The sequence below is a fragment of the Lissotriton helveticus genome, chromosome 1_2, assembly GCF_964261635.1.
Source record: "Lissotriton helveticus chromosome 1_2, aLisHel1.1, whole genome shotgun sequence".
NCBI classification, from domain to species: Eukaryota; Metazoa; Chordata; class Amphibia; order Caudata; family Salamandridae; genus Lissotriton; species Lissotriton helveticus.
Genome location: NC_136058.1, coordinates 60,418,950 through 60,444,093, shown reverse-complemented (window position 1 = coordinate 60,444,093; position 25,144 = coordinate 60,418,950). Strand labels below are relative to the sequence as shown.

General features: G+C 49.7%; 1 protein-coding gene across 4 annotated transcripts in view; it reads left to right on the top strand.

The window, feature by feature from the left end:
- Window positions 1-25,144, top strand: part of SRSF11 (serine and arginine rich splicing factor 11) — a 223,375-nt gene that overhangs the window by 152,178 nt on the left and 46,053 nt on the right. For all 4 annotated transcript variants that reach the window (XM_078668774.1, XM_078668766.1, XM_078668758.1 and 1 more), the window contains 2 exons: window positions 11,321-11,410; window positions 16,446-16,541. In XM_078668774.1, coding sequence (XP_078524900.1) covers window positions 11,321-11,410; window positions 16,446-16,541 — 186 coding nt within the window. The remainder of the gene's footprint in view (window positions 1-11,320; window positions 11,411-16,445; window positions 16,542-25,144) is intronic.

The following is a 25,144-nucleotide window of genomic DNA, read 5'->3' as shown; positions in this document are numbered from 1 at the left end:
GATCGCACATTGTTGTCCTGGAAGAGTCTTCGAAGTATCCTGAGATAGGTGGCTCCTCCCCTGGACTACAGTGCGCATGGGCATCGGCTCCATCCCCAGATTGTTTTTTTCCGCCATTGGGTTCGGATGCGGTCTCGACGTCTCTCTGTCGGAACCGAGGAAACTAGCTTCTTTAAGGCCAAAAGGCCTTCGTTTCATTACGTCGGTATTGTTTGCGTACGGTCTCGAGTTCTTCCGTCTCTTTGAGTCGGAATCTGCGGAGTCGTATCACTCTTCGGACATCGAGGCCTTCTCATCGCAACACGACCACAACTTTTCAACATGGAGCGGAGCCCGTTTAAATACTGTCCCGTCTGTGGGTCCAAATACCCACATATCGACGTGCACCCGGTCTGTAACAAATGCCTCTCGCCAGACCATGACGAGGACAGCTGCATGGCCTGCTCCACATTCCGGTCGAAGAAGACGCTCAAGCTTCGGCGCGCGGTGCGCCTTGAGGCCAGACAAGCGGCCCCGGCTCCAGATCACATCTTCGGCGACCAGGAAGAAGAGGGCCTAAGCCATCATCTCGAAATCTCACCGCCCTCGACGGAGGTCGAGGCAGATCCGGAAGACGACAACGGGGTCGTGGATCAAGGCCTTGCATACGTCGACGAGGTAGGGGACGTCGAAGAAGTTTATGGGGCCGCGGAAGATAGCTCAGGGGATGAGCTATGCCCCGAAACTTATGCGGATCAGGCTCGGGTCACGGGATCGCCACTCGGCCTTACCCAAGACCCTGTACCACAAGCCACGGCCCCGCCTTCAGGCCCGGCCACGGACATACTTGCTACGCAGCCCGTATAGAAACTGAAACTGAAACCTTCGGTATCGACTGCTCCTAAAATGGCCGACCCGAAAACGAAACCGAAACTAACTGCTTCGAGTGCACCTAAGATGGCGGTCGTTCAACCAAAACCACCAAAGCCTGCTACCTCATCGACTCCGTCGGCCTCCGGTCCACAGAAGTCGAAGAAAACTGTCGAACCGACAGTGCCGAAGTCGTCCGCAGAGGAGGCCTCCTCTAAGAAAGTCGTCCGGCACGGGTCGACCAAGACGACGCCGTCAAAGTCTGCCAAAGTCAGCGACAAGACTCCGGTACCGACGGGGACGTCGTTAGGCGGACGCGTAGTTGAGACGGAGTCTGCAAAATCACACGGATCGAAGGGCGGAGGCTCAACACATCGGTCCAAGGACTCTGTGTCTACAGCTGCAGCATCGACGTCTATGGTTCCGAAGGGCCCACAAGACGTCGGAACCGAAGGCAAAGTGAAGTCCTCCTCGTCGGCGCCAAGTGCCGCTGTGAGTGACGCATCCCTCATCGCCACTTCACTTCAAAGAATACGGGATAAGGCTTCTGCGACGTCGGCTCCGGCGCCGTCGCACCAGAAGACGATGGACATGCCAGTAAAGCCTACTGGCAAACTTCTCTTCATTCTGCCACCAAAGGAGGCCCCAAAGGCCTTTGCGCCCAAGACGGCGCCAAAGACATCGGACTCGGCCACGCCTGCTGGAGTATTGGGTAGACAACTCGACTCAGGAGACGACTCGGAACGCTTTATCGACGCGGACACGGGCAAGTTGACCCTTTACAAGAGGAAGATCACTTCCCAGCCAGTGGACTCCTATGTTATCCCACTTAAAAAGAAAAGGCTTGCACAGGACACTCCAGCCCTGATCGAACCTATCCAGCCTCCTCCTAGAGGGAGCCCAACACCTTCCCCTGACCACTCTGAGGGAGAGGAATATGGACAAGATGACCAGTACACTTTCCCCATCAATGAGCCCGATGCACAACAAGATTCCTATGACGACATAGGTGACCAGGGAATCCAAAATGTGGGACAAGACCCACAGCCTTTCAGTGCACGTGCATCCCCAACAGAAGACTCTGCAGGATTTCATGCACTCATTGAACGGGCAGCTGCTAATCATGATGTGGACATGCATGCTGACCCGGTAGAGGAAGATTTTCTGTTTGACACTTTTTCAGTCTCTGAAAGGACAGTCAAGACACTTCCTATGCTCAAAGGTGTCCTTAAGCATGCTGCGGAAATCTTCAAAGAGCCTACCAGGGCGAGGGTGGTCAATCCACGCATTGAGAAGAAATACAGAACAGCACCTGCAGACCCTGCATACATTCGGGGACAGTTGCCACTAGACTCTCTTGTGGTCGCAAATGCACGCAAACGGGCAAACTCCCAGAACACGGGTGAAGCTCCTCCCCCAGACAAGGAGTCTAAAGTGCTTGAGGCAGGGGGCAAAAGAGTAGCTGCGCAGGCTGCCAATTTCTGGCGTATTGCGAACACACAGGCACTATTGGCACGTTATGATAGGGCGCATTACGACACCCTAGAGCAACTTTTACAACACCTGCCTACGCAGTTTCAAGAGGGTGCCACACTGCTTATTGAGGAGGGAAAACTCATCTCCAACGCAGCAATAAAGTGTGCACTTGATGCCGCAGACACAGCAGCTAGGGCTGTTAACACTAGCGTCATGCTGAGACGACAGGCGTGGCTACGCATATCAGGGTTTAAACCAGACATTCAAACGACCATACTCAATCAGCCCGTCAATCCTGATAGACTGTTTGGTCCAGATGTTGACACCACCCTAGAAAAAATAAAAAAAGACACCGAAACTGCTAAGTCGATGGGGGCCTTACAATCACAACAGTTTCGTGGCAACAATTTTCGTCGCTCAGGTGCGCGTGGAGTCACCAGAGGACAGATGGGTCAACAATCACAATTCTCCAGAGGTGGAGCACAATCCTCGTACCCCAAACAGAACAAGGGGGGTTACCGAGGAAACCGCACCAGAGGACGTGGCAGAGGAAACAACAACTCCCGCTCCTCTAACCCAAGCAAACAGTGACTCTCTGTCACTGCCCCCCGACCACTTAACACCTGTCGGGGGGAGGCTACAGCAGTTCCTGCCCGTCTGGAGAAACATCACCACAGACAGGTGGGTGCGACAACTTGTCCAGTACGGTTATTGTCTAGAGTTAAAATCCACTCCACCCAACATTCCACCAAGGCAAAGGCCTATGTCCGCAGAGCACTTGCACTTATTGCAGCAAGAAGTAGTGGTGATGCTGCAAAAAGGCGCAATCGAGCTCGTGCCAGTGGAGGAGGAAGGCACAGGGGTCTATTCCCTGTACTTCCTTATTCCAAAGAAGGACGGATCTCTCAGACCCATTCTGGATCTGCGTCCCCTCAACCTGTATATACTGTCAGAACACTTCCATATGCTTACACTACAACAGATTCTTCCCTTGTTAAACCAAGGGGACTTCTTAGCAACCTTAGACCTCAAGGATGCTTATTTCCACATTCCACTACACCCGTCCCACAGGAAATACCTCAGATTCACTATCCAAGGCAAACATTTTCAGTTCAAGGTCCTACCCTTCGGAGTGACCACAGCCCCAAGAGTGTTTACCAAGTGTCTGGCGACAGTGGCGGCGCACCTCAGGAGGCAGAACATCCATGTCTACCCCTACCTAGACGACTGGCTCGTTCAAGCCAAGTCGGCACAACAGTGCGCCGCGGACATGTCGACTACCATTCACCTCCTTCACGATCTGGGCTTCTCGTTGAACTACCCGAAGTCGCATCTACAGCCGGCACATGTCCGGCAGTTTCTGGGTGCGACGATCAATACCCTGACGGCCATGGCTCACCCAAACCAGGTCAGGATAGACAGCATGCAGTCTCTAATCCGAAAGTTCAGACCACAACACTCACTCCCAGCGAGAGTGTTCATGCAGTTGATAGGCATGATGGCCTCCTGCATCTTCATAGTCCCTCACGCACGGTTACATATGCGCCCGCTCCAGGAGTGCTTAGCAAATCAGTGGACACAGGCTCAAGGACAATTAACAGACCTAGTGTTGGTTACCAGTCGGGCATACGACTCTCTGCATTGGTGGACTCCACACAACCTTTGCAAGGGCCGACTGTTCCAGGAGCCAGTGCCACAGATTATCCTGACGACTGACGCATCTCTCCAGGGATGGGGAGCTCATCTGCTCACTTACACCGTGCAGGGACTATGGACGACGCAACAACAGAAGATGCACATCAACTATCTGGAACTGATGGCAATCTTCATGGCGCTCAAGTCCTTCATTGTACATCTGTGCAACAAGGTAGTGTTAGTCCGGACGGACAACATGACCGCGATGTACTACATTCAAAAACAAGGGGGCACCCACTCGCCACAGCTGTCTCATCTGGCTCAGGGCATGTGGCGGTGGGCCATTCAGAGGAACATCTTCCTCATGGCAGAACACCTCCCGGGCAAGGACAATCAGATGGCGGATCTGCTCAGCAGATACAGCCATCAAATGCACGAGTGGGAGTTACATCTGTCAGTACTCCTCCCGTACTTCCAGCGGTGGGGTCATCCGGAGATAGACCTGTTTGCAACAAAAGAAAACGCAAAATGCCAACACTTTGCCGCCAGGTTCCCTCACCCACAGTCGCAGGGGAATGCGATATGGATGAACTGGTCAGGCAAATTTGCGTACGCTTTTCCGCCAGCCCCTCTGATACCGCTGGTGGCGAGAAAGCTAAGGCAGCACGCGATGACTCTCATCCTGGTTGCTCCAACGTGGGCGCGCCAAGCATGGTACACCACGTTCCTCGAACTCTCAGTGGTGCCGCATCAAAGACTGCGCCTCACGCCCAGACTCTTGACGCAGAACCATGGAGAAATTCAGCATCCAGATCCGCAACAGCTCAACCTGGCGATCTGGCTCCTGAAGTCCTAGAGTTTGGATACCTTAACCTACCTCCAGAATGCATGAACATCATCAAGGAGGCACGGAAGCCAACTACCAGAGCATGCTATGCTGCAAAATGGAAGCGTTTTGTCATTTACTGTACAGCCAATGACATCAACCCGCTAGATGCATCTATCCCTAACATCATTTGCTATCTGCTACATCTCTACAAGTGCAATCTAGCGTTCACTTCTATTCGGATACATCTATCCGCCATCGCAGCTTATCTTCAAAATAGGCAGCATCTCTCTGTTTTCAGGGTGCCTGCTATTAAAGCTTTCCTTGAAGGCCTGAAACGAGTCATTCCCCCAAGAACACCGCCAGCTCCGGTGTGGAACCTCAATGTGGTCCTCACCAGACTGATGGGACCACCATTTGAGCCACTACACTCGTGTGAACTCCAGTTCCTAACGTGGAAAGTGGCTTTCCTAATTGCTATTACGTCACTGAGGCGTGTTAGTGAGCTACAAGCGCTCACAATCCAAGAGCCATTCATTCAGATTCATCCAAATAGGGTAGTGCTACGTACTAACCCCAAATTCCTTCCAAAGGTGGTGTCACAGTTTCATCTCAACCAAACTATTGACTTGCCGGCATTCTTCCAAAACCCACAAACGGTAGCGGAAAGAATGCTCCATACGTTAGACGTACGGAGGGCGTTAATGTACTACATAGACAGAACACAACACTTTAGGAAGACAAAACAACTTTTTGTTGCCTTCTCACCACAACACAAAGGCAACCCTATTTCCAAAGCAGGAATAGCCAGGTGGATTGTTAAGTGCATCCAAATCTGTTATCACAAGGCCAAGCGCACGTTAACGATACCCCCAAGGGCGCACTCCACACGCAAATTAGGGGCATCCATGGCTTTCCTAGGGAACATTCCTTTAGAGGACATTTGCAGAGCAGCCACATGGGTTACACCACATACCTTTACAAAACACTACTGTGTTGATGTGCATTCCAAGCAGCAAGCTGCTGTGGGACAGGCTGTTCTCAAGACACTTTTTCAGGTTTCTGCAGCTGGCACGGGCAACCGCCGCTAATGGAGGGACTGCTATGTATTCTATGCTAAGATATGAATTTAGCAGCCCACATGCCTCGAACTGAATATGCTACTTACCAGTATGCATCTGTTCTTGGCATGTAGGGCTGCTAACATTCATATCACCCACCCTCCTCCCTGGTGCCTGTCGCAGCTGCAGATCTACTATTGTATTCAATCATTAGCATGGACATCCTTTACACTTTTCACTCCATCTTCTGCCACAATGGCGAAAAACAATCTGGGGATGGAGCCAATGCCCATGCGCACTGTAGTCCAGGGGAGGAGCCACCTATCTCAGGATACTTCGAAGACTCTTCCAGGACAACAATGTGCGATCATCCGGACCCAACACTAGGCGGCGATCTAATGCTAAGATATGAATGTTAGCAGCCCTACATGCCAAGAACAGATGCATACTGGTAAGTAGCATATTCATTCCCATGGGATGCTACCAGCCCATCTTTAATGGGCTTCTCAGAACCTGTACTAAAGCAAATGGAGGATTGCATTTCCAAGGGATAACAGCCTTCACCTATGGGCTGCTTCCTCTGTTCCATATCCCAGGTTTCCTATTACAAAGCGTAATATTCTGCTAATACAGTTTCCATTGATTTAAGGCTGAGAATGAATGATTGAGTAAAATAATGTGCTGCAAAAATGCCGTAAAATTTCCATATTTGTGCTGCTAAATTTCCATATTTGTGCAGCTAAATTTGCTAATCCATGCCGCTATATCCTGGGGGTCTGATTACTGCACTTACAATGATTAAGAATTGGCTTAGACCCACTGTAGGGGTACAGGGTCAGGCACCTGTAACCTCACCACTGGTATAGTGCACCCAGCCAGAGGATTGGCTGACCTATGTCAGGGCAGTGGGTTGTGGGCATGGCACACAGGGATGTGTAAAACACACAAGATGATGGACGGAATGTTGCACAATGGCAAAACATTCACCCCCAGTCACAGATCTGGGTTTAAAACCATCATTATTTTGCTCACCAAGCCACCCCAGTTCAGACATGGCCATATGCAAATCAGTCTTGACCCTGTGCCTCATGGGAACAGTCCAGCCCGAACTGCCAAGGGATGTGTGCCATGTCGACTCTTCTCTTTGTTCTGTACCAAAACACGCAGCCTGCAAAGGCGGTGTGTGTGTGTAAAGGTACAGGGCCCCTAAGGGTGGCACAATAAGTGCTGCAGCTGTTACGAGGCTTTCCATGGCCACACCTGTGGAACCATTTACAAGTGACTGACCTGTGGCCATAGAGTGCCAATTGGGTTTTGTTTTTAATGCAGTTTTAGGGAAAGAACGTAGGCCCTGGGTGCCTGTTTGGCAGGAACCCAGGGCACACTCAGTCAAAGTACAGCAGCCGTTTAGCAAAAAGTGGGAGCAACCATGCAAAAAGAGGGCACATTCTTATACCTCTGATCCACCTCAAACCGATTCCATCTCCGTTGTCGAGCTAGAAAAAGTACGTCACCCAGATCTCTGAAATTATCTACCTGGCTCCTGAGTCCCAACGATTTCGGCATTTAAAGATCCCACAGGAGTTTAGAGATGTACTTGCTAGGACACAATCAGATAGTACTAACAAGGCATAATCTCTCACGTGGAAGAGATTCTGCATTTGGTGCACATCGACCAACGTCCATCCTCTTCTTTCATCACCAGAAGAAATGTTGCAGTATCCTCTGCATTTGGCGTGCTCTGGCTTGGAACATGCTTCAATTAAAGTTCGATCCATTTCCCGTTTCCGGGAGATAAGTGTTCCATCTTTATGGTCCAGTAGACCAATAAAACAGTTCCTCAAAGGGTTATTCAGAACTTTTCAACCAATGTGGACACTTCCTTCTACATGGCAGCTAAACACAGTTCTTGTTCAATCAATGAAGCATCAATTCGAACATGTCCATAGAGTGGATACAAAGTTCTTGTCCGGGAAGGTTGCTCCTCCTACTGGCTCTTACTTTAGCGAGAAGGGTTAGTGAACTCCAGGCTTTCACTATCCAGGTGCCTTACCTACAATTTAAACATTATACAGTCATTCTATGTACTAACCCTAGGTTTATCCCTAAGGTTTCCTCGGACTTTCACCTAAACAAGCCAATTGTTTTAAAATCTTTCTTTCCAAACCCTAGACTTCAGATGAGCTTGCTTTCAATTCCTTAAATGTCAAACTGTGCCTAAAATTATTTTTGGACAGAACCAAATCTTTTCGTAAATCCAATCAACTGTTTGTAGCCTACAGTGCACATAGAAAGGGGTTTCCTCTCACTAAACAAAGCATATCAAGGTGGATATCAAGTGCTGTTGTTTTCTGTCATCAACAAGCGGGCCAAGCTTTGGCATCAAAGGTCCATGCTCACTTCACTAGAGCCATGTCCACGTCTATGGCACTGTTTGCAGGTGTCTCCCTTCCACATATCTGCAGAACAGAAACATGGAGAACGCCGCAAACATTCACTAAGCACTACTGCTTGGACTCGAAGACTGTGCAAGATGCAGCAGTGGGTCAAGCGGTTTTCAGACAACCATTTCAATAAAGATTAGCCTTTATCTTTTTTCCCACCATCCTTTTTCTAACATGCATTTTTGGGTCTCGCCTGAGCCAGCGCATGCGCTGCTCTGCGAGACATTTAGCAGTGGGATTTTAAAAGTGCTTCCCCACGCTTTTGCTGGCCTAGCACTTGCGGTTAAGCCACCAGCTTTCGCACCACTCACGTGCTTGTTTTGTTTCACTTTCGCATAATCGTGGCACCCGCGCTTTACTTTTAATTTTAAAAGTAAAGCACGGGTACCGCTATTGTAGCAAAAGTAAAGAAATAGAAAAAACATCTATTTCTTTACTTTTGTTAATCGCGGTACCCATGCTTAACATGGTTAACGGTAAAGCGCTGGTGCCTCATTTTCAATGCGAGAATAAGTATAATTGGACTAGCTAGAACAGAATGCAATTGCACATGATTTCGGATAAGGATTGATGAGCAATTTAGCAAAAACACTAACTATTTTGTCTTCCACTTCATAAACAAGGAGGAATGTCTGGAAGCACGTAAACCTTATTAGCTTATTGTATTGACATAAGTCACTAATATGGTGTATGTATAATTTCCTTCAAAATCTTTATTGCTGCACTTAACAGAAAGTGCAACTTATCATGAGTGCAGATGAATCCTTATCCTAATCATTAGTTATCATGTAACAAAATCAAAACCACTGGGAATTGTACAACCCCCTACCTGTCCAGCTGCCCAAAACGACCACAGACCTACATAAAGCACCCACAGATAAGAGACATCACTCTACCCCATCTCAACCAGAAGGCATCCTATAACCTCATTTTAATCAATATGTATAATTCATCCATTACTCTACTAGTGACCGACGCATATTCCTGACCCTACCACTTGGCATCATGCAACCCCATATCAATCAGTATGCACCACACAACCTCACCCGCCCCTTTTCAACCACCTATCTCAAACACTGTGCATCGCCTAAGCCACATGACATCAATATATTTCAGAAAAGGGGGTGGTGATGAACAGAGTGTCTGAATTAAGCAGACCACTCTTACCCAGTCCAAAGATCAGGGCTTGATCCATCACCGTTATTTAGCTCACTGCCCCATCCCAGCTCAGAACCTGGCTATATGCAAATTAGTCTGTCCCTGGCCCAGTGCATCATGGGAACAGGGCAGACCAAACTACCAAGCCAATTCTTCACCAGAAAGGAGACAAGCTTCCGGGGACCGGTTTCTGCCATTCCAGGCGTCGTCGGCCCGGCTTGCTTGAATCCTGATGGAGCTGTGCGTCCACCATAAGCGTGGAAGGGTATACTCAGATGTGAGTCCCTTGCTCATTGCACCATCAGGATTCAAGCAAGCCGGGCCGACGACGCCTGAAATGGCAGAAACCGGTCCCCGGAAGCTTGTTTCCTTCCCAGTATAAGAATTGGCTTGGTAGTTTGGTTTGCCCTGTTCCCATCATGCACTGGGACAGGAACAGACTAATTTGCATATAGTCTAGTTCTGAGCTGGGATGGTGCAGTGAGCTAAAAAACGGTGATGGATCAAGCCCTGATCTTTGGACTGGGTAAGAGTGGTCTGCTTAATTCAGGCACTCTGTTCATCGCCACCCCCTTTTCTGAATCATTTTGTCCACCATAAGCGTGGAAGGGTATACTCAGATGTGAGTCCCTTGCTCATTGCACCATCAGGATTCAAGCAAGCCGGGCCGACGACGCCTGAAATGGCAGAAACCGGTCCCCGGAAGCTTGTTTCCTTCCCAGTATAAGAATTGGCTTGGTAGTTTGGTTTGCCCTGTTCCCATCATGCACTGGGACAGGAACAGACTAATTTGCATATAGTCAAGTTCTGAGCTGGGATGGTGCAGTGAGCTAAAAAACGGTGATGGATCAAGCCCTGATCTTTGGACTGGGTAAGAGTGGTCTGCTTAATTCAGGCACTCTGTTCATCACCACCCCCTTTTCTGAATCAATATATTTCATTCAGCTCCCACTAAATTGTTGTGTGTGTGTGTGTGCGTGTGTGTGGGTTCATAGGGGATATATATATATATATATATATATATATATATATATATATATATATATATATATATATATATATATATATATATATATATATATATATATATATATAAAACTATAGGTGAGCCTGTCTTGGAGGGGGGGGGGGGGTTACCCAGTGGTTGAGGCAGGGTTGTTTGATGCCTAGTGGTAGGGTTCATAGGATATATATATATATATCCTATGAACCCTACCTCTAGGCATCAAACAACCCTGCCTCAACCACTGGGTAACCCCCCCCCCCCCCCTCCAAGACAGGCTCACCTATAGTTTTTTCAGTTATTTCTATTTGTACGCACTAGTGCTTGGAAAATATGAGGGACTGGAGCTTCTCTCTGGAAGGTGGAACAGGTGGTGTCGTCTGGCTGTTTTATAAGTTTGGTCCTTTAAAAAAAAAAAATATAAGGACAGCAACATTTTACTAAGTACTGAGGTCTTGGGCCCTCTGTTCTATGTCTAATAGGCCATTGCTTTTAAGGATACTAGCGGCTCCCATCTCGACGACTCTGAATGATTCAAGCATGTGAATCTACAAAAGATTCCAGTACTGGAGAACTACAGTTACAGGTAACTAATTTATTTCCATACAGAGCCATCATCCTACAGTATGGCACCTAAGTGTAGTTTTGAAAACATTGGCCATTGAGCTTTTTGAATTTATGGCAACAGTGGTGTTACATTTCTTTCATAGAACACTGCCTTCCTCGTGGCTGTTCAGCAAGGCCTTACATGTAGCAGTTATACCTGGATCAGAATGTCTTACTTTTGTTCATTCACCCATAAAGTTATTGACATTCAGTGTATATCATATTTTTTTTCTAATTTCGCCTGTTTCAATACCATTTCCAGAGATAGGAAGAAAGAAGACAAAGAAAAGAAGCGTTCGAAAACCCCACCTAAAAGCTACAGCACTTCCAGGCGATCTAGGAGCACAAGCAGGTAATAACTGATTTTATTTTGTTTTAGTTGTAACTTTGCTTGAACTGTCATATTGGAGAGATTTCATTGGTCTGTTCCAGACTAGCATCTATTTTAAACATATTGAAATTCAAGCAAGACATACCAACCTGGACTCCCCTGGGTGTCTAGTTTTCAGTTTTCTAAGTTTAGTCGGTTTAGCTGGGTGGCATACAAGCTAGAGTCTGTATAGTGCAGCCTTTCTGTATGGCAAGTAAGAGGACATTTAGATTTACCCCCACTCTGATTGGCCATGTGTCAAAACTTACACCAAAAATAAATCTAATTTTGTGTAGCTTGATTTTGGATGGTCTTGGACAGAAAAACGTATCACTTATGGCGTGAGGGTTAAGCTCAGTGTATGCAAGTGCTCCTTTCTGACATGGTCACCTCCACATTTTGCCAGGTATCTGATGCAAATTTAAATTAAGTGCACTGGGTTCCTGCTTACCAGGTCCTCAGTGCTCTATCCCTAAAACAAGGTAACTGTTCAGTTCTTCTCCACTTGCCTCAGGAGTGATCATATAGGGGGTGTAGGGACCCCAAGGGTAAGTAGCCCATTGGCTACTACCCTTCATTCCCCACAATGCCCCTACATTTAGTATTTACGTGCCCCCCTGACACTAGGAACGTAGATTACCCTGACAGAAGAAGGACCAAGAAGAGCCAAAGAAGCAAGAATTTTGGACTTCTAGTGGTCTTTGGCGTGCAACCCTGCCTGCCTGCTCCTGTCCCAACAATCGTGACAATCCGACTCGTCCTGCAGCTGTGTGGCCTCCAGCACTTCAACAAGCCGTCCGCATCTCCCTTGAAATGGAGGAGCCACTTCCCTGCAGGCATGGATTGCAATGACCGGTTCACCGGTCTGCTAACCACCGGGTCCAGCGATGCAGCAGCCGCCGCCAGGAGTAGGTCACCGTGCTCCAGGGGGTCAGATCTGTCTCCCCACCAAGTACAATAATACTCGGGGTACCGGACCCCTTGCAGCAACTAAAGCTTGTGTGGTAAAGTGCCTCTTTTAACATGGTTAGCACCCACTTTTTACCTGGACAATGTGGTTTTTATTGTAGTGCACAAGGTACCTGCGATCCAGGTCCCCTGTGCCAGAGATATTTCTCTAAAAAGCTATTCTGTAATTGGCCCTTCAGGCCCCCTGTAAGTCCCTAGTAAATGGTACCTGTGGCTCAAAGGCATTGGGACTGAAGAGGGTGCCCTAGGGACCCCTCACCTAAGCCATGCGGTCGGCACTGCAGCATGCGTGGCTTGGTGCAGACAAAATGACAGTCGATTTGGCTTACTGCTGTGTGCCTTGCCAACTAGCAAGGCCTAAGATATAGGTAAATCACCCTCTAGCAGGCCTCACCAGCCCTAAGGCAGGGTGCACTATATTGCAGGTGTGGGCAGATCTGCCGGAGCAGATATGCCCCTTCAGGATTAGGCTCAATTCCTTAGTAATGTAAGTGCCAGGGAAGTCCTAGAGAGTACAAAGGCTGGGAACTCGACAATTCGACTTACACAGCAATATGATGGCTTCACTGAACACAGGAATGTTTGGTACCAAACAGCTCCTTATAATAAATCCACACTGATGCCAGTGTGGGATTTATTGTACCATGTACTCGGAGTGCATCTTAGAGGTAGCCCCTGAAAACCTACCAACCCCGGCGTGGTCTGACCGACTGTAGGCAGTCACGACCAGACATGTTTCTGGACCCCTGGGTAGAGATTTCTGGTCTATAGGAAAAGAAACAATGCACTTCATGGATAGAGGTGTCATGTCTCCGCCCCCAGGATGGGCCAGTGCTCGAAAAGGATATCTTTAAAGGCATGCGCCTTTTTTAATGTGCACCCAGCCTCTGCTGCTAGCAACAGATTGCAGCACCTGGTTTACACCCCTCACTTTGGGCAGGAAAACCGTCGAGAAATTCAAAAGAAGTGTGCCCACCTCTGTCAAGGTGAAGCACAACTTACAGTACCCTCCATCTTTAAGATTAGGAGACCCCTCCAATCAGGGTAAGGTCTATGCCCCCCTCCCACAGTAGGGTGGCATAATAGAGTGTAGTCCCCCCATGTAAGGTGCCCATTGGCCCGACCTGCTACTCCCCTAAAACACCTCCTAAATTTAGTATTTAGGTGGCTCCCCACAGACCTGCAAACTAGATCTGCAATGACCTAAGAAGACTGAAGAAGACTGCCTTGGCCTCCGCTCTACTGGAATGTCTCTAGCTTCTGCGACATGTCTTGCATCCAGCGGCCTCTGACACCCTGGGAGGTCTGCTGCCTTAGAAAAAGACTCCAATCTCCTGTGGACATCGGACCTGCCCAGAAGAAGACTACTCCAAGGACTCCGGATCCTGGTTGATCCGTGTATCCTGCCCACTGTGCACCAGACACCCACAGGCTTAGTCTGAGTGACTCACCTGTGCAGTGAAGTCTCCCCAGCGATCCTGGCCTCGTGTCCACCGTTGGCTCTGACTGCTCCTGACCGCCACAACGGTGCCTGCAATGTGAATCCAGAGGCTCCCCGAGACTAGTTCTGATAGTCACCCCTGCACTGGAAGCTCCTGGGCCTTGGTGATATGAAACAACGATGCCTGACGACCCCCTACATCTCTACTTACCTCTGCTGTCGGTAGTCTCCCTCCTGCAGCCTCTGGTGCCATGCCTGCAGCCTCTGCCAAAAAGAGAATCCCCACTGAAAAGCATTGGGTGCCCGACTTTGAAATTGCACCCTGCACCTGGCCACCTGATGTCGAAATTGCACACTGCACCTGGATGCCCCTGTGCCGCTGGTAGTATTCTAGTGAAAAAGAAGAGCCCCAAAGACTAATTAAGACTAATTGGATCTAAACTTAGTGAGCAAATGGCTATGGAAAGAGAAGTTCAGTATGCTGGTATTGGATCAGATCTATCCTCCGCTCCTTCAGAGAGATTGGCTATTTTCCATAGATCTTCAAGATACGTACTTTCATGTGCACATAGCCCGAAACATCAGAGTTTCTTGATTTTTGTGGTGGGAAGAAAACATTTGCATAAGATCCTCCCACTTGGGCATCAACTTTTTAGCAAGCTAGTCAGCGTTTCTAGATTGTTGTTTCCACCCGTAATCAATAAGTACTGCATTTTAATAATCACATATTAAATTCAACCACGGTGCAATCTCTGCATTACATGGGAAGAGTTCTGGGCATATTAAAAACAAAAGCATATCTGAAATGCCACCGTCTGGTAAGATCAGCCCATCCGACAGCGAGGCACATATCTTTGCTATGCTCAATGTGCTCCTCCATCTTCCTCATTCCAACTGCATGCCTCCACATGAGGCCACTGCAACACTGAAGCTAATTTTCAGACAAGTGAGAGGACACGCTTATCCTATCTTCCCTCAAGCTATTCAGTCCCTCGAATGGCAGTGTCATCCAGAGTATCTGCTTAGCGGAATGAGTTTCCGTCCGGAGATTCCATCTGAAACCGTAGTGACCGATGTCTCCCTCTCAACTGCGATGTACAAATGGTTCATCAACCTCTTTAAGGATCTACTTAAATTGAGGGAGATTCACCTATTTCTGAATCCTTCCTTCCATCACTTAGGATGGACTTGTTTATGCATTATCTGAATAAGCATGGAGTAAAGTGATTCAGAGCCTTATCACAGTAAATGAGATTTCATCTAGGTCCTTCTATACAAATAGGGTGGAATCATTTTGGACTCTACATTTAAATGTATAATTCGTTGTAGATTCAACTTTGGTTAAACAGAAGAGTCAACCACTAGTTCGGCCTCTTCCTTTATATACAGTCTAAGGATGTGTGAGAAGGTCTTAAAAAAAGCAGAATTTGTTTCCACTGTTCTGCATATTAAAATGCCTCGTAAGAACTAGTACCATAGTAGTGTGCTCCTTTGATTCAATAAGAAGAGGAGGATCATTTTTCTTTGCCTTGGTCAGATATCTTTTTTCCTCTTTTTACTTTGTACTACATGCCTCTATATTGCAGCATTGAAGTTTAATTAATCATAGCATTCCTATGCAGGAGATGCTACCCCTTCAGCCCACTCAATATCACATCCGTTTAGGAAGCTGATTGAGGCTTTTTCTGTGGTAGTTTGTATAATAGTTTATATAATGGCATGCAGATCAAATACAGCAGTGTTTCCTAGCTTATGTCAGAAAGACTTTCAAATAAGAGTCTGAATTTAAAAGAGGTAATTTTACTATAGTTTATAGACTCTGGTGGGCAGCACTACATATGGAACAGAATGAGAAACATTTCACAGCTTAGATTTTTCCACTGTAGGGTTTCTTATAGGGCACCGTTTGTAAGGACTCACACAGAAATCCATTTTTCTCTTGGTTGTATACAAAATCGGACAACCCCGCTCAGCTGCTCAATAAAGTGCTTTAAAATTCCTGGTTGCTTCAAACATCTGAGTCATAGATACTGCTTGACAGGAGGAAGCTATTGCCCGATTACTGCTATTCAAGCACATGTTTGCCTTTGGCTACTTTTCCCGCTTGATTTCTGTGCAGCGAGTCGCTGACTGCACTAGTCACCAGCCTTCTCACTGCGGTCACAAATCCCCAATTCCCACCACACAAACCATTCGACACTCCCTATGACACTTCTGGCTGCTCTTCAGGCAGGCTTGAGTGTCAAACTCTGAAGTAAGGCAAAATGGAATGTTACTGGTCACTGTAAATTAAGGGAATGCGGGAAACAAATTGAAGTATGGTAGTATTGAAAAGTTGCATGGAGAAGCATCCACTTTCTTAATTGAAGTATTTTACTAGTAGGAGGGAGATTATCTAATTATCTCAGTGTAACCTTGTGAACTGTCACTTGGGACCCTTCCTAGGTCAGGCTGCCATTTACATTACTGATTAACAGTTTGGTTTGTCCCATCAAATTCGGTATAAGGGTTCCTTTTGGAAGTATTTCTCTTCCATACAACCCAAAGACGATATGTCAATTAAAAAAACCTGCCCTAGTATGACTTCTTCCTTTGAATAACTTGCAGAGACAGACGACGCAGAAGAAGCAGAAGTGGATCAAGGTCTCCCAAGAAATTACGTTCTCCGAAGAGAAAACCATCAAGATCTCCTTCTCCTAGACGGTTTGTAAACCATACAGTGCGTTTTTTGTGCATGAATAATTAATTTATTTCAATTCAGGAACTTAAAAATAAGCATGTCGCATTGTGTCAATTTGCTTTGGTTTGTGTATATATATTACATTTTAATGTTCAAGGTTTCTTTTTTCTTTCATGCTGTTTTTCACAGTAGTCGATGGAATGGAAACAGCCCTGCTGATCAGTAATTTAATTATGTTTTTATGCTTAAAAACATACTCCTGCAATCTTTTGCTGTTCTGGGTAATAGAAACAGTTACCTTGATAACAGCGTTTCGGATAAAGTTTCAGAAGTGTGCATTTCTGACACCTTTTCATTTGCTTTAGTACATGGGTACTCACAAACTTTCTCTCGGGGGCAAATTTACAGTGGGGTTTGTGGCCGAGGGCCGCACCGGTGGAGGCGGGGTCAGTGGGGGAGGGGAAAGGGGCTAGAAAGAAAAAAACTGTGACCATGAAGTTGAACACAGGCCCCTGCAGCTGACGCGTTCATCCACTGAGCCAACAGACCAGCATACACACACATCTCTCTCTCTCTCTCTCCCTAACTCTCCCTCCCTCTGTCTCCCTCCTTCTATCTCTCTCTCGCTCCCTCCTTCCCTCTCTCTCTCGCTCCCTCCTTCCCTCTCTCTCTGTTTCCCTCTGTCTCTCTGCCTCTGTCTCTCTCTGTCTTACCTCTCTTTGTCTCTCTGTCTCCCTCCCTCTCTTTCCTTCCCTCTCTCCGTCTCCCTCCATCGGTCTCCCTCTATCTGTGTCCCACTGTCCAACTCCCTCTGTCTCCCTCCCGCCGTCTGCCCTCTGTCTGTCTCCCTCCTTCCCTCTGTTTGTCTCCCTCCCTCTGTCTCCCTCCCTCTCTCCCTCTGTTTCGCTCCCGCCCTCCCTCTGTCTCCCTTCCTCCCTCTGTCTCCCTTCCTCCCTCCCTCTGTCTCCCTCCCTCCCTCTGTCTGTCTCCCTTCCTCTGTCTGTCTCACTCTGTCTTTCTGTCTACCTCCCTCTGTCTGTCTCCCTCCCTCCCTCTGTCTGTCTGTCTCCCTCTGTCTTTCTGTCTCCCTTCCTCTGTCTGTCTGTCTGTCTCTGTCGCCCTCGGTCTCCCTCCCTCCCTCCCTCGGTCTCCCTCCCTCTGTCTATCTCCCTCTGTCTGTCTCCCACAATCCCTCTGCATCCCTGTCTCCCTCCCTCTGTCTTCCTCCCTCTGTCTCCCTCCTTCCCTCTCTCTGTCTCCCTGTCTGTCTCCCTCTGTCTGTCTCCATCCCTCCCTCTGTCTGTCTGTCTCCCTCTGTCTGTCTCCCTCCCTCTGTCTCCCTCCCTCTGTCTCCCTCCCTCTGTCTGTCTCCCTCCCTCTGTCTGTCTCCCTCCCTCTGTCTGTCTCCCTCCCTCTGTCTGTCTCCCTCCCTCTGTCTGTCTCCCTCCCTCTGTCTGTCTCCCTCCCTCTGTCTGTCTCCCTCCCTCTGTCTGTCTCCCTCCCTCTGTCTGTCTCCCTCCCTCTGTCTGTCTCCCTCCCTCTGTATGTCTCCCTCCCTCTGTCTGTCTCCCTCCCTCTGTCTGTCTCCCTCCCTCTGTCTGTCTCCCTCCCTCTGTCTGTCTCCCTCCCTCTGTCTGTCTCCCTCCCTCTGTCTGTCTCCCTCCCTCTGTCTGTCTCCCTCCCTCTGTCTGTCTCCCTCCCTCTGTCTGTCTCCCTCCCTCTGTCTGTCTCCCTCCCTCTGTCTGTCTCCCTCCCTCTGTCTGTCTCCCTCCCTCTGTCTGTCTCCCTCCCTCTGTCTGTCTCCCTCCCTCTGTCTGTCTCCCTCCCTCTGTCTGTCTCCCTCCCTCTGTCTGTCTCCCTCCCTCTGTCTGTCTCCCTCCCTCTGTCTGTCTCCCTCCCTCTGTCTGTCTCCCTCCCTCTGTCTGTCTCCCTCCCTCTGTCTGTCTCCCTCCCTCCCTCTGTCTCCCTCCCTCCGTCTGTCTCCCTCCCTCCCTCTGTCTCCCTCCCTCCGTCTGTCTCCCTCCCTCTGTCTGTCTCCCTCCCTCTGTCTGTCTCCCTCCCTCTGTCTGTCTCCCTCCCTCTGTCTGTCTCCCTCCCTCTGTCTGTCTCCCTCCCTCTGTCTGTCTCCCTCCCTCTGTCTGTCTCCCTCCCTCTGTCTGTCTCCCTCCCTCTGTCTGTCTCCCTCCCTCTGTCTGTCTCCCTCCCTCTGTCTGTCTCCCTCCCTCTGTCTGTCTCCCTCCCTCTGTCTGTCTCCCTCCCTCTGTCTGTCTCCCTCCCTCTGTCTGTCTCCCTCCCTCTGTCTGTCTCCCTCCCTCCGTCTGTCTCCCTCCCTCCGTCTGTCTCCCTCCCTCTGTCTGTCTCCCTCCCTCCCTCTGTCTCCCTCCCTCCCTCTGTCTGTCTCTCTCCCTCTGTCTGTCTCCATCCCTTCCTATGTCTGTCTCCCTCTCTCCCTCTGTCTCTCTCTGTCTCTCTCTTTGTCTGTCTCTATCGCTGTCTGTCTCTATCGCTGTCTGTCTCTATCGCTGTCTGTCTCTATCGCTGTCTGTCTCTATCGCTGTCTGTCTCTGCCTCTATCTGTCTCTGGCTGTCCTGTCTCTGACCCTGTCTAGCTCCGCCTGTCCCTGTCTCTATCTGTCTCTATATGTCTTTATCTGTCTCTATCTCTATCTGTCTCACCTCACCCAGCTCTCACTCCCTGCTGCCCTCTGTCACCTCACCCGGCTCTCACTCCCTGCTGCCCTCCACCTCCCTCACCCGGGCTCTCACTCCCTGCTCTGCCCTCCAACCTCCCACACCCGGCTCTCACTCCCTGCTACCCTCCCACCTCCCTCACCCGGGCTCTCACTCCCTGCTGCCCTCTCACCTCCCTCACCCGGGCTCTCACTCCCTGCTGCCCTCCACCTCCCTCACCCGGGCTCTCACTCCCTGCTCTGCCCTCCACCTCCCTCACCCGCCTCTCACTCCCTGCTCTGCCCTCCACCTCCCTCACCCGGCTCTCACTCCCTGCTGCCCTCTCACCTCCCTCACCCGGGCTCTCACTCCCTGCTGCCCTCTCACCTCCCTCACCCGGGCTCTCACTCCCTGCTGCCCTCCACCTCCCTCACCCAGGCTCTCACTCCCTGCTGCCCTCCACCTCCCTCACCCGGGCTCTCACTCCCTGCTGCCCTCCACCTCCCTCACCCATGCTCTCACTCCCTGCTCTGCCCTCCACCTCCCTCACCCGCCTCTCACTCCCTGCTCTGCCCTCCACCTCCCTCACCCGCCTCTCACTCCCTGCTGCCCTCTCACCTCCCTCACCCGGGCTCTCACTCCCTGCTGCCCTCCACCTCCCTCACCCGGGCTCTCACTCCCTGCTGCCCTCCACCTCCCTCACCCAGGCTCTCACTCTCTGCACTGCCCTCCACCTCCCTCACCTGGCTCTCACTCCCTGCTGCCCTCCACCTCCCTCACCCGGCTCTCACTCCCTGCTCTGTCCTCCACCTCCCTCACCCAGGCTCTCACTCCCTGCTCTGTCCTCCACCTCCCTCACCCAGGCTCTCACTCCCTGCTCTGCCCTCCCACCTCACCTGGCTCTCACTCCCTGCTGCCCTCTCACCTCCCTCACCCGGGCTCTCACTCCCTGCTGCCCTCCACCTCCCTCACCCGGGCTCTCACTCCTGCTCTGCCCTCCCACCTCACAGGGCTCTCACTCCCTGCTCTGCCCTCCACCTCCCTCACCTGGCTCTCACTCCCTGCTCTGCCCTCCACCTCCCTCACCTGGCTCTCACTCCCTGCTGCCCTCCACCTCCCTCACCCAGGCTCTCACTCCCTGCTCTGCCCTCCACCTCCCTCACCCGGCTCTCACTCCCTGCTGCCCTCCACCTCCCTCACCCGGGCTCTCACTCCCACCTCACCTGGCTCTCACTCCCTGCTGCCCTCTCACCTCCCTCACCCGGGCTCTCACTCCCTGCTGCCCTCCACCTCCCTCACCCGGGCTCTCACTCCCTGCTCTGCCCTCCCACCTCACAGGGCTCTCACTCCCTGCTCTGCCCTCCACCTCCCTCACCTGGCTCTCACTCCCTGCTGCCCTCCACCTCCCTCACCCGGCTCTCACTCCCTGCTCTGCCCTCCACCTCCCTCACCCGGCTCTCACTCCCTGCTGCCCTCCACCTCTCTCACCCGGCTCTCACTCCCTGCTCTGCCCTCCACCTCCCTCACCTGGCTCTCACTTCCTGCTCTGCCCTCCCACCTCACCACGCTCTCAGTTCCTGCTGTACTCCCCCCTCCCACCCCCTCTCCCCTGTGCGTCAGCCTGGCTGACACAGCCTCCAGGGCACCCCAGTACTTAACAGGTCTTTAAACGACCATTTGTTTGTTAATGAGGCTTTGTTCACCTCTTAGCGCCCCTGCAGCTCCACTCTTGACTGGCCGGAATCGCCCTGGCTCCCACAGAGCAGTGTCTCTGACTCGCACTGCTGGTCCCAGAGGTGTTAGCTGAAGATAAAAAAAAAAACACGCACAGGTGCGATGTCTAAAGCTCCACGGGCCGCCACTGAAGGCTTGCCGGGCCGCTACTGGCCCGCGGGCCGTACTTTGAGTACCCCTGCTTTAGTAGGATACACACTACCTTTTAACCAAATGATGTGCTTGAATTTAAGCACATATATTGTTAATGGTCAACTAAAAATTGCACTGTAACCAGTAGAAAAGTGTTCTCTTTGAACCATTTCAGTGCCAAAGCACTTTACTATATTGGATGTTGTTTTTTCAACCTCATGATAAAGGAATTGTGGAATTCTTTTAGCCATTTGCAAATATAATGGGTTTACCAATACCAAATATGCATGAGTTGCTACAGGCAGTATGACTAACTGAACAGCTTTTATTGTGTTGTCGTTTACTCTGAAAGGTGAATGTAGGAAAGTGCCCCTTTTTGAGATGGTCACCCCCACATTTTGCTTGATATTTGGTGTAATTGCGACTGGAAGTGCACTGGGTCCCTGCTAACCAGATCCCCAGTGCCAGATTGCTTTCCAAAAACTGTGCAATTATACCCTGATTGGCAATACCTTTGGCACTCCCTGTAAGTCCCTAGTAAGTGGTAACCCTTGTACCTAGGGAAGGGAGGCCAAAGAGGGTCCTTAAGGGCTGCAACACAAATTGTGACACCCCAAAGGCCCCCTCGCCATTCACATATAGTCTGCCACTGCAGACTGCGTGTCTTGGTGCAGACAAAAGTGAAAACATGACATGGCACGCAGCATGTGAGCCATGCCCACAGACACTGCATGGAGTATAGGTAAGTCGCCCTACTGCTGGCCTTACAGCCCTAAGGCAAAGTACGCTTTGCTACATGTGAGGGCTGAACTGCACGAGCAGATATGCCACTGTTCTGTCCAGCCCTGTTGCTTCCAGTACAAGTGAACAGGAAAGCCATTTTGAGTACATCTGCTGAACTCTGGTAAAATTTAGTTCCCCAGTTACATGATGGTGTCACTGAAAATGGGGGTGTTTGGTATCAAACATGTGAGAAAGTGCCCTCTTTCTGCATGGTTGCCCCCACATTTTTGCTGAATTCCTGCTAACCAGGTACCCGGGCCTATGTTCTTTTCCTAAAACTGCATTGAAGCCTAAATCCAATTTGCATCTCTGGCCACAGGTCAGGCCCTGGTAAATGGTACCACAGGTACCCAGGGCACTGTGACCAGGAAAGACATTTAAGGGCGGCAGCACGTATTGTACCTTTACACACACACACACACTGCGTGTCTTGGTGCAGAACAAAGTGAAGAGTCGACATGGCACACATCCCTCTGTGCTATGCCTAAAACCCACTGCCCTGGCATAGATTAGTCATCCCTCTAGCTGGGTGCACTATACCAGTGGTGAGGGTACAAGTGCATGAGCCCTGTAACCCTACAGTGTACAAGTCCATTCTTAGACACAGTAAGTTGAGAGCTGACATTAAGAGTATATGGTGCTGGGAGTTTGTCATTACGAACTCCAAAGCACCGTAATGGCTACATTGAAAACTGAGAATTGTGTATCAAACTTCTCAGCACATTAAAGCCGCACTGATGCCAGTGTGGGATTTAATGAAAAATGCACACAGAGGGCATCTTAGAGATGCTCCCTGATAACTATCCTACCTCTAATGTCCTGGCTGAGTGGCTGCCACCACCAGAGAGGTTTCTGGACCCCTGGTTTGAGAGCCTGCTGCTCTCTGGGAACTGAAACAATTCACATCCTGTGACTAGGTGCTAAGCCGCCTCTCCAAGATGGGCAGGGTCTGCGAAGGGAAAGCTTCAAAGATTTGCTGCCTTTGTGAACTTCCCCGGGCCACTTGCTGCTTTCAGAAACTGGTGCCCACAGGTTCTGACCCCCACTTTGGGTCGGGGAACCGGTGAGATAAACAAGTGAGGAAGAGAGGTGTGCCCACCTCTGCCAACTCCACCCTTCAGGTAGATGAAGCGAGTTGAAGCACAACTCTGTCCCTGCCATCTTGCACATGGGGTGGACAGCCAATCAGGGAAGGCACTGGAGGGAGGCATAATAGGGGGTGTACCCACCCCAGGGAAGGGACCCATTGGTTCCAACCTTTTACCTACCTGTAAAACCCCTAAATCTAGTATTTAGGGGCACTCCTGAACCTTGCTTCCTCAGACAAGAATCAACTACAAGACAAGAAGGACTGAACAGCTGTGCCGAAGCTAAGGACGCCCACTCACTTGGCCCAGCCCTACCGGCCTGTCTCTGCCACGAACCGGCTCCTGTGAAATCTCGCTGTCTTGCAGCCAGCAACCTCAAACCCCGGAGGACCTGCCTGCCTTCAACTACAAAGACTGTTTTGCCCATGAACACCAGATTTGTTCGTCATCAACCTCTGGCCCCAGCTGGAAACTGTGAATCCGCACCACTCTGCACCCGCCGTCCACGGCCAGGGCTAGAGTGGGCAAATACCACTGGGAAGTCTCTGCCCCCCCTAACCCCCCCCCCCCCTCTCCCCTCCCCTCCCGGGCGATCCTGACCCGAGATCCGGTGACCCCTGACCTGCCTCTAGCTGACACCTGCAGGCTAAAACCGGAAGGTCCCCCCCAACCGTGACCAGGAGCTGGCAAGATCGACCCTAAAAGGTTCCTCTGCGCCCGACGCCCCACTGCCTTGATTGGCCCAACCAACGTGCCTAACCAACCCCCAACATCCCAACTTACCTGGCAAAGTGGTGGGCTCACCCAGAAGACCTTTGTCTCCGAGCCTGTAGTGCCTTTGCAAACTGGAGCTTTCCTATTGCAAACAGGGCGCCGACGTCGAAACAGCACCCTGCACACGGCCGCCCTAGTGATGCTGAGGGTGCATCTTTGGTGCTACTTTTTTCCCCATTTGCCATGAGCTAAAGTCCAGGAGCTTTGCTCCCACAACCAAGTGGCCTGCTAGTCAGCAGCAACCAACCGGATGCCCCCTATCCCCGATTGGATAATACTGGGCCTCAGCACTCTGCACCCGGCCGCCCTAAGGCCGCTGAGGGTGTAACCCCAGAACCTCAACTGCCACTACCAAATACTTACCCTAAACCCGATAACACTATTTTCATCCATAGGATAACATTGGCTGTTTTTCTTGGAAAAGTTGTTGAGTTTGAAAACCTAAAGAAATTATTTAAAATTGTACTAACTAAAACAAACTATTTTACTTGCCTGTTTACAGGAAATGTCCCAGTGTAATATCCAGATATATAAAACCGTGTAAGAAAAGTAATCTCAAAAGTAACTTACCTGTAATTTTACTCAAAATCCTATAAAAAAAAGTATATGTACTGTATTTTGAAAAGAATTGCATTATCAGTAACACTACTGTAATCATATCAAAGTACAATTGCAAGCTAACTGTTACCATCTGTATATTTACTGCGGAGTACTTATCACTTACCTGTGCCGTGCTTGCTTGGTTCTAGGAAATAAAATAACCAAAAGAATATTTTTATACAAAAACAATCGGTCTGAAGTTCAGTCTTTGAATGTGTGAATTCATTTGCTGATTGAGGGTGTACAACAAATGCTTAACACTGTCCTCTGATAAAGCCTTACTGCTCGACCACACTATCACAAATAGAGAGTAAGGTACTATCTAACTTTACCTGCGCCTACCTTTGGGGTTCCACTGGCCTCTGTGCACACTGTACCTCACTTTGGTATTGTAGATACAGAGCCAGGTTCCTACATTGGTGGATCAGCTCTGGGATTTCCAACTTTGCATTTGTTGGACTACTTGGTTACCACCTGATTACACAACAGAACTCTTAAATTGTCTTTAGAATTCAGATTTTTTTTTAAATTGGCATTTTTGAGAAATTACTAAAAGTCTTCTTATGGCCTTGGTTAAGTCCCTTTAGAATTTTAGAAAAATATCGTCACTTTAGCTAGGGTTAGAAATCTTTAACAATGTCTCAAAACAAGAACCCAGCTATTAGTGAAGGTAACCACAATGGCATAGAGGACATCATTGAGGAGCTCGACCTCACCCCTTACCTTTGCATGTCTTTCAAGGAGGTAAGGCCCCTATGCAAAATTAAAAATATAACCATGGAGTCTCACCCCACCACACAAAAGCTCCATGAGATGTTGATTTGGTATGTTAAGGACCACCCATC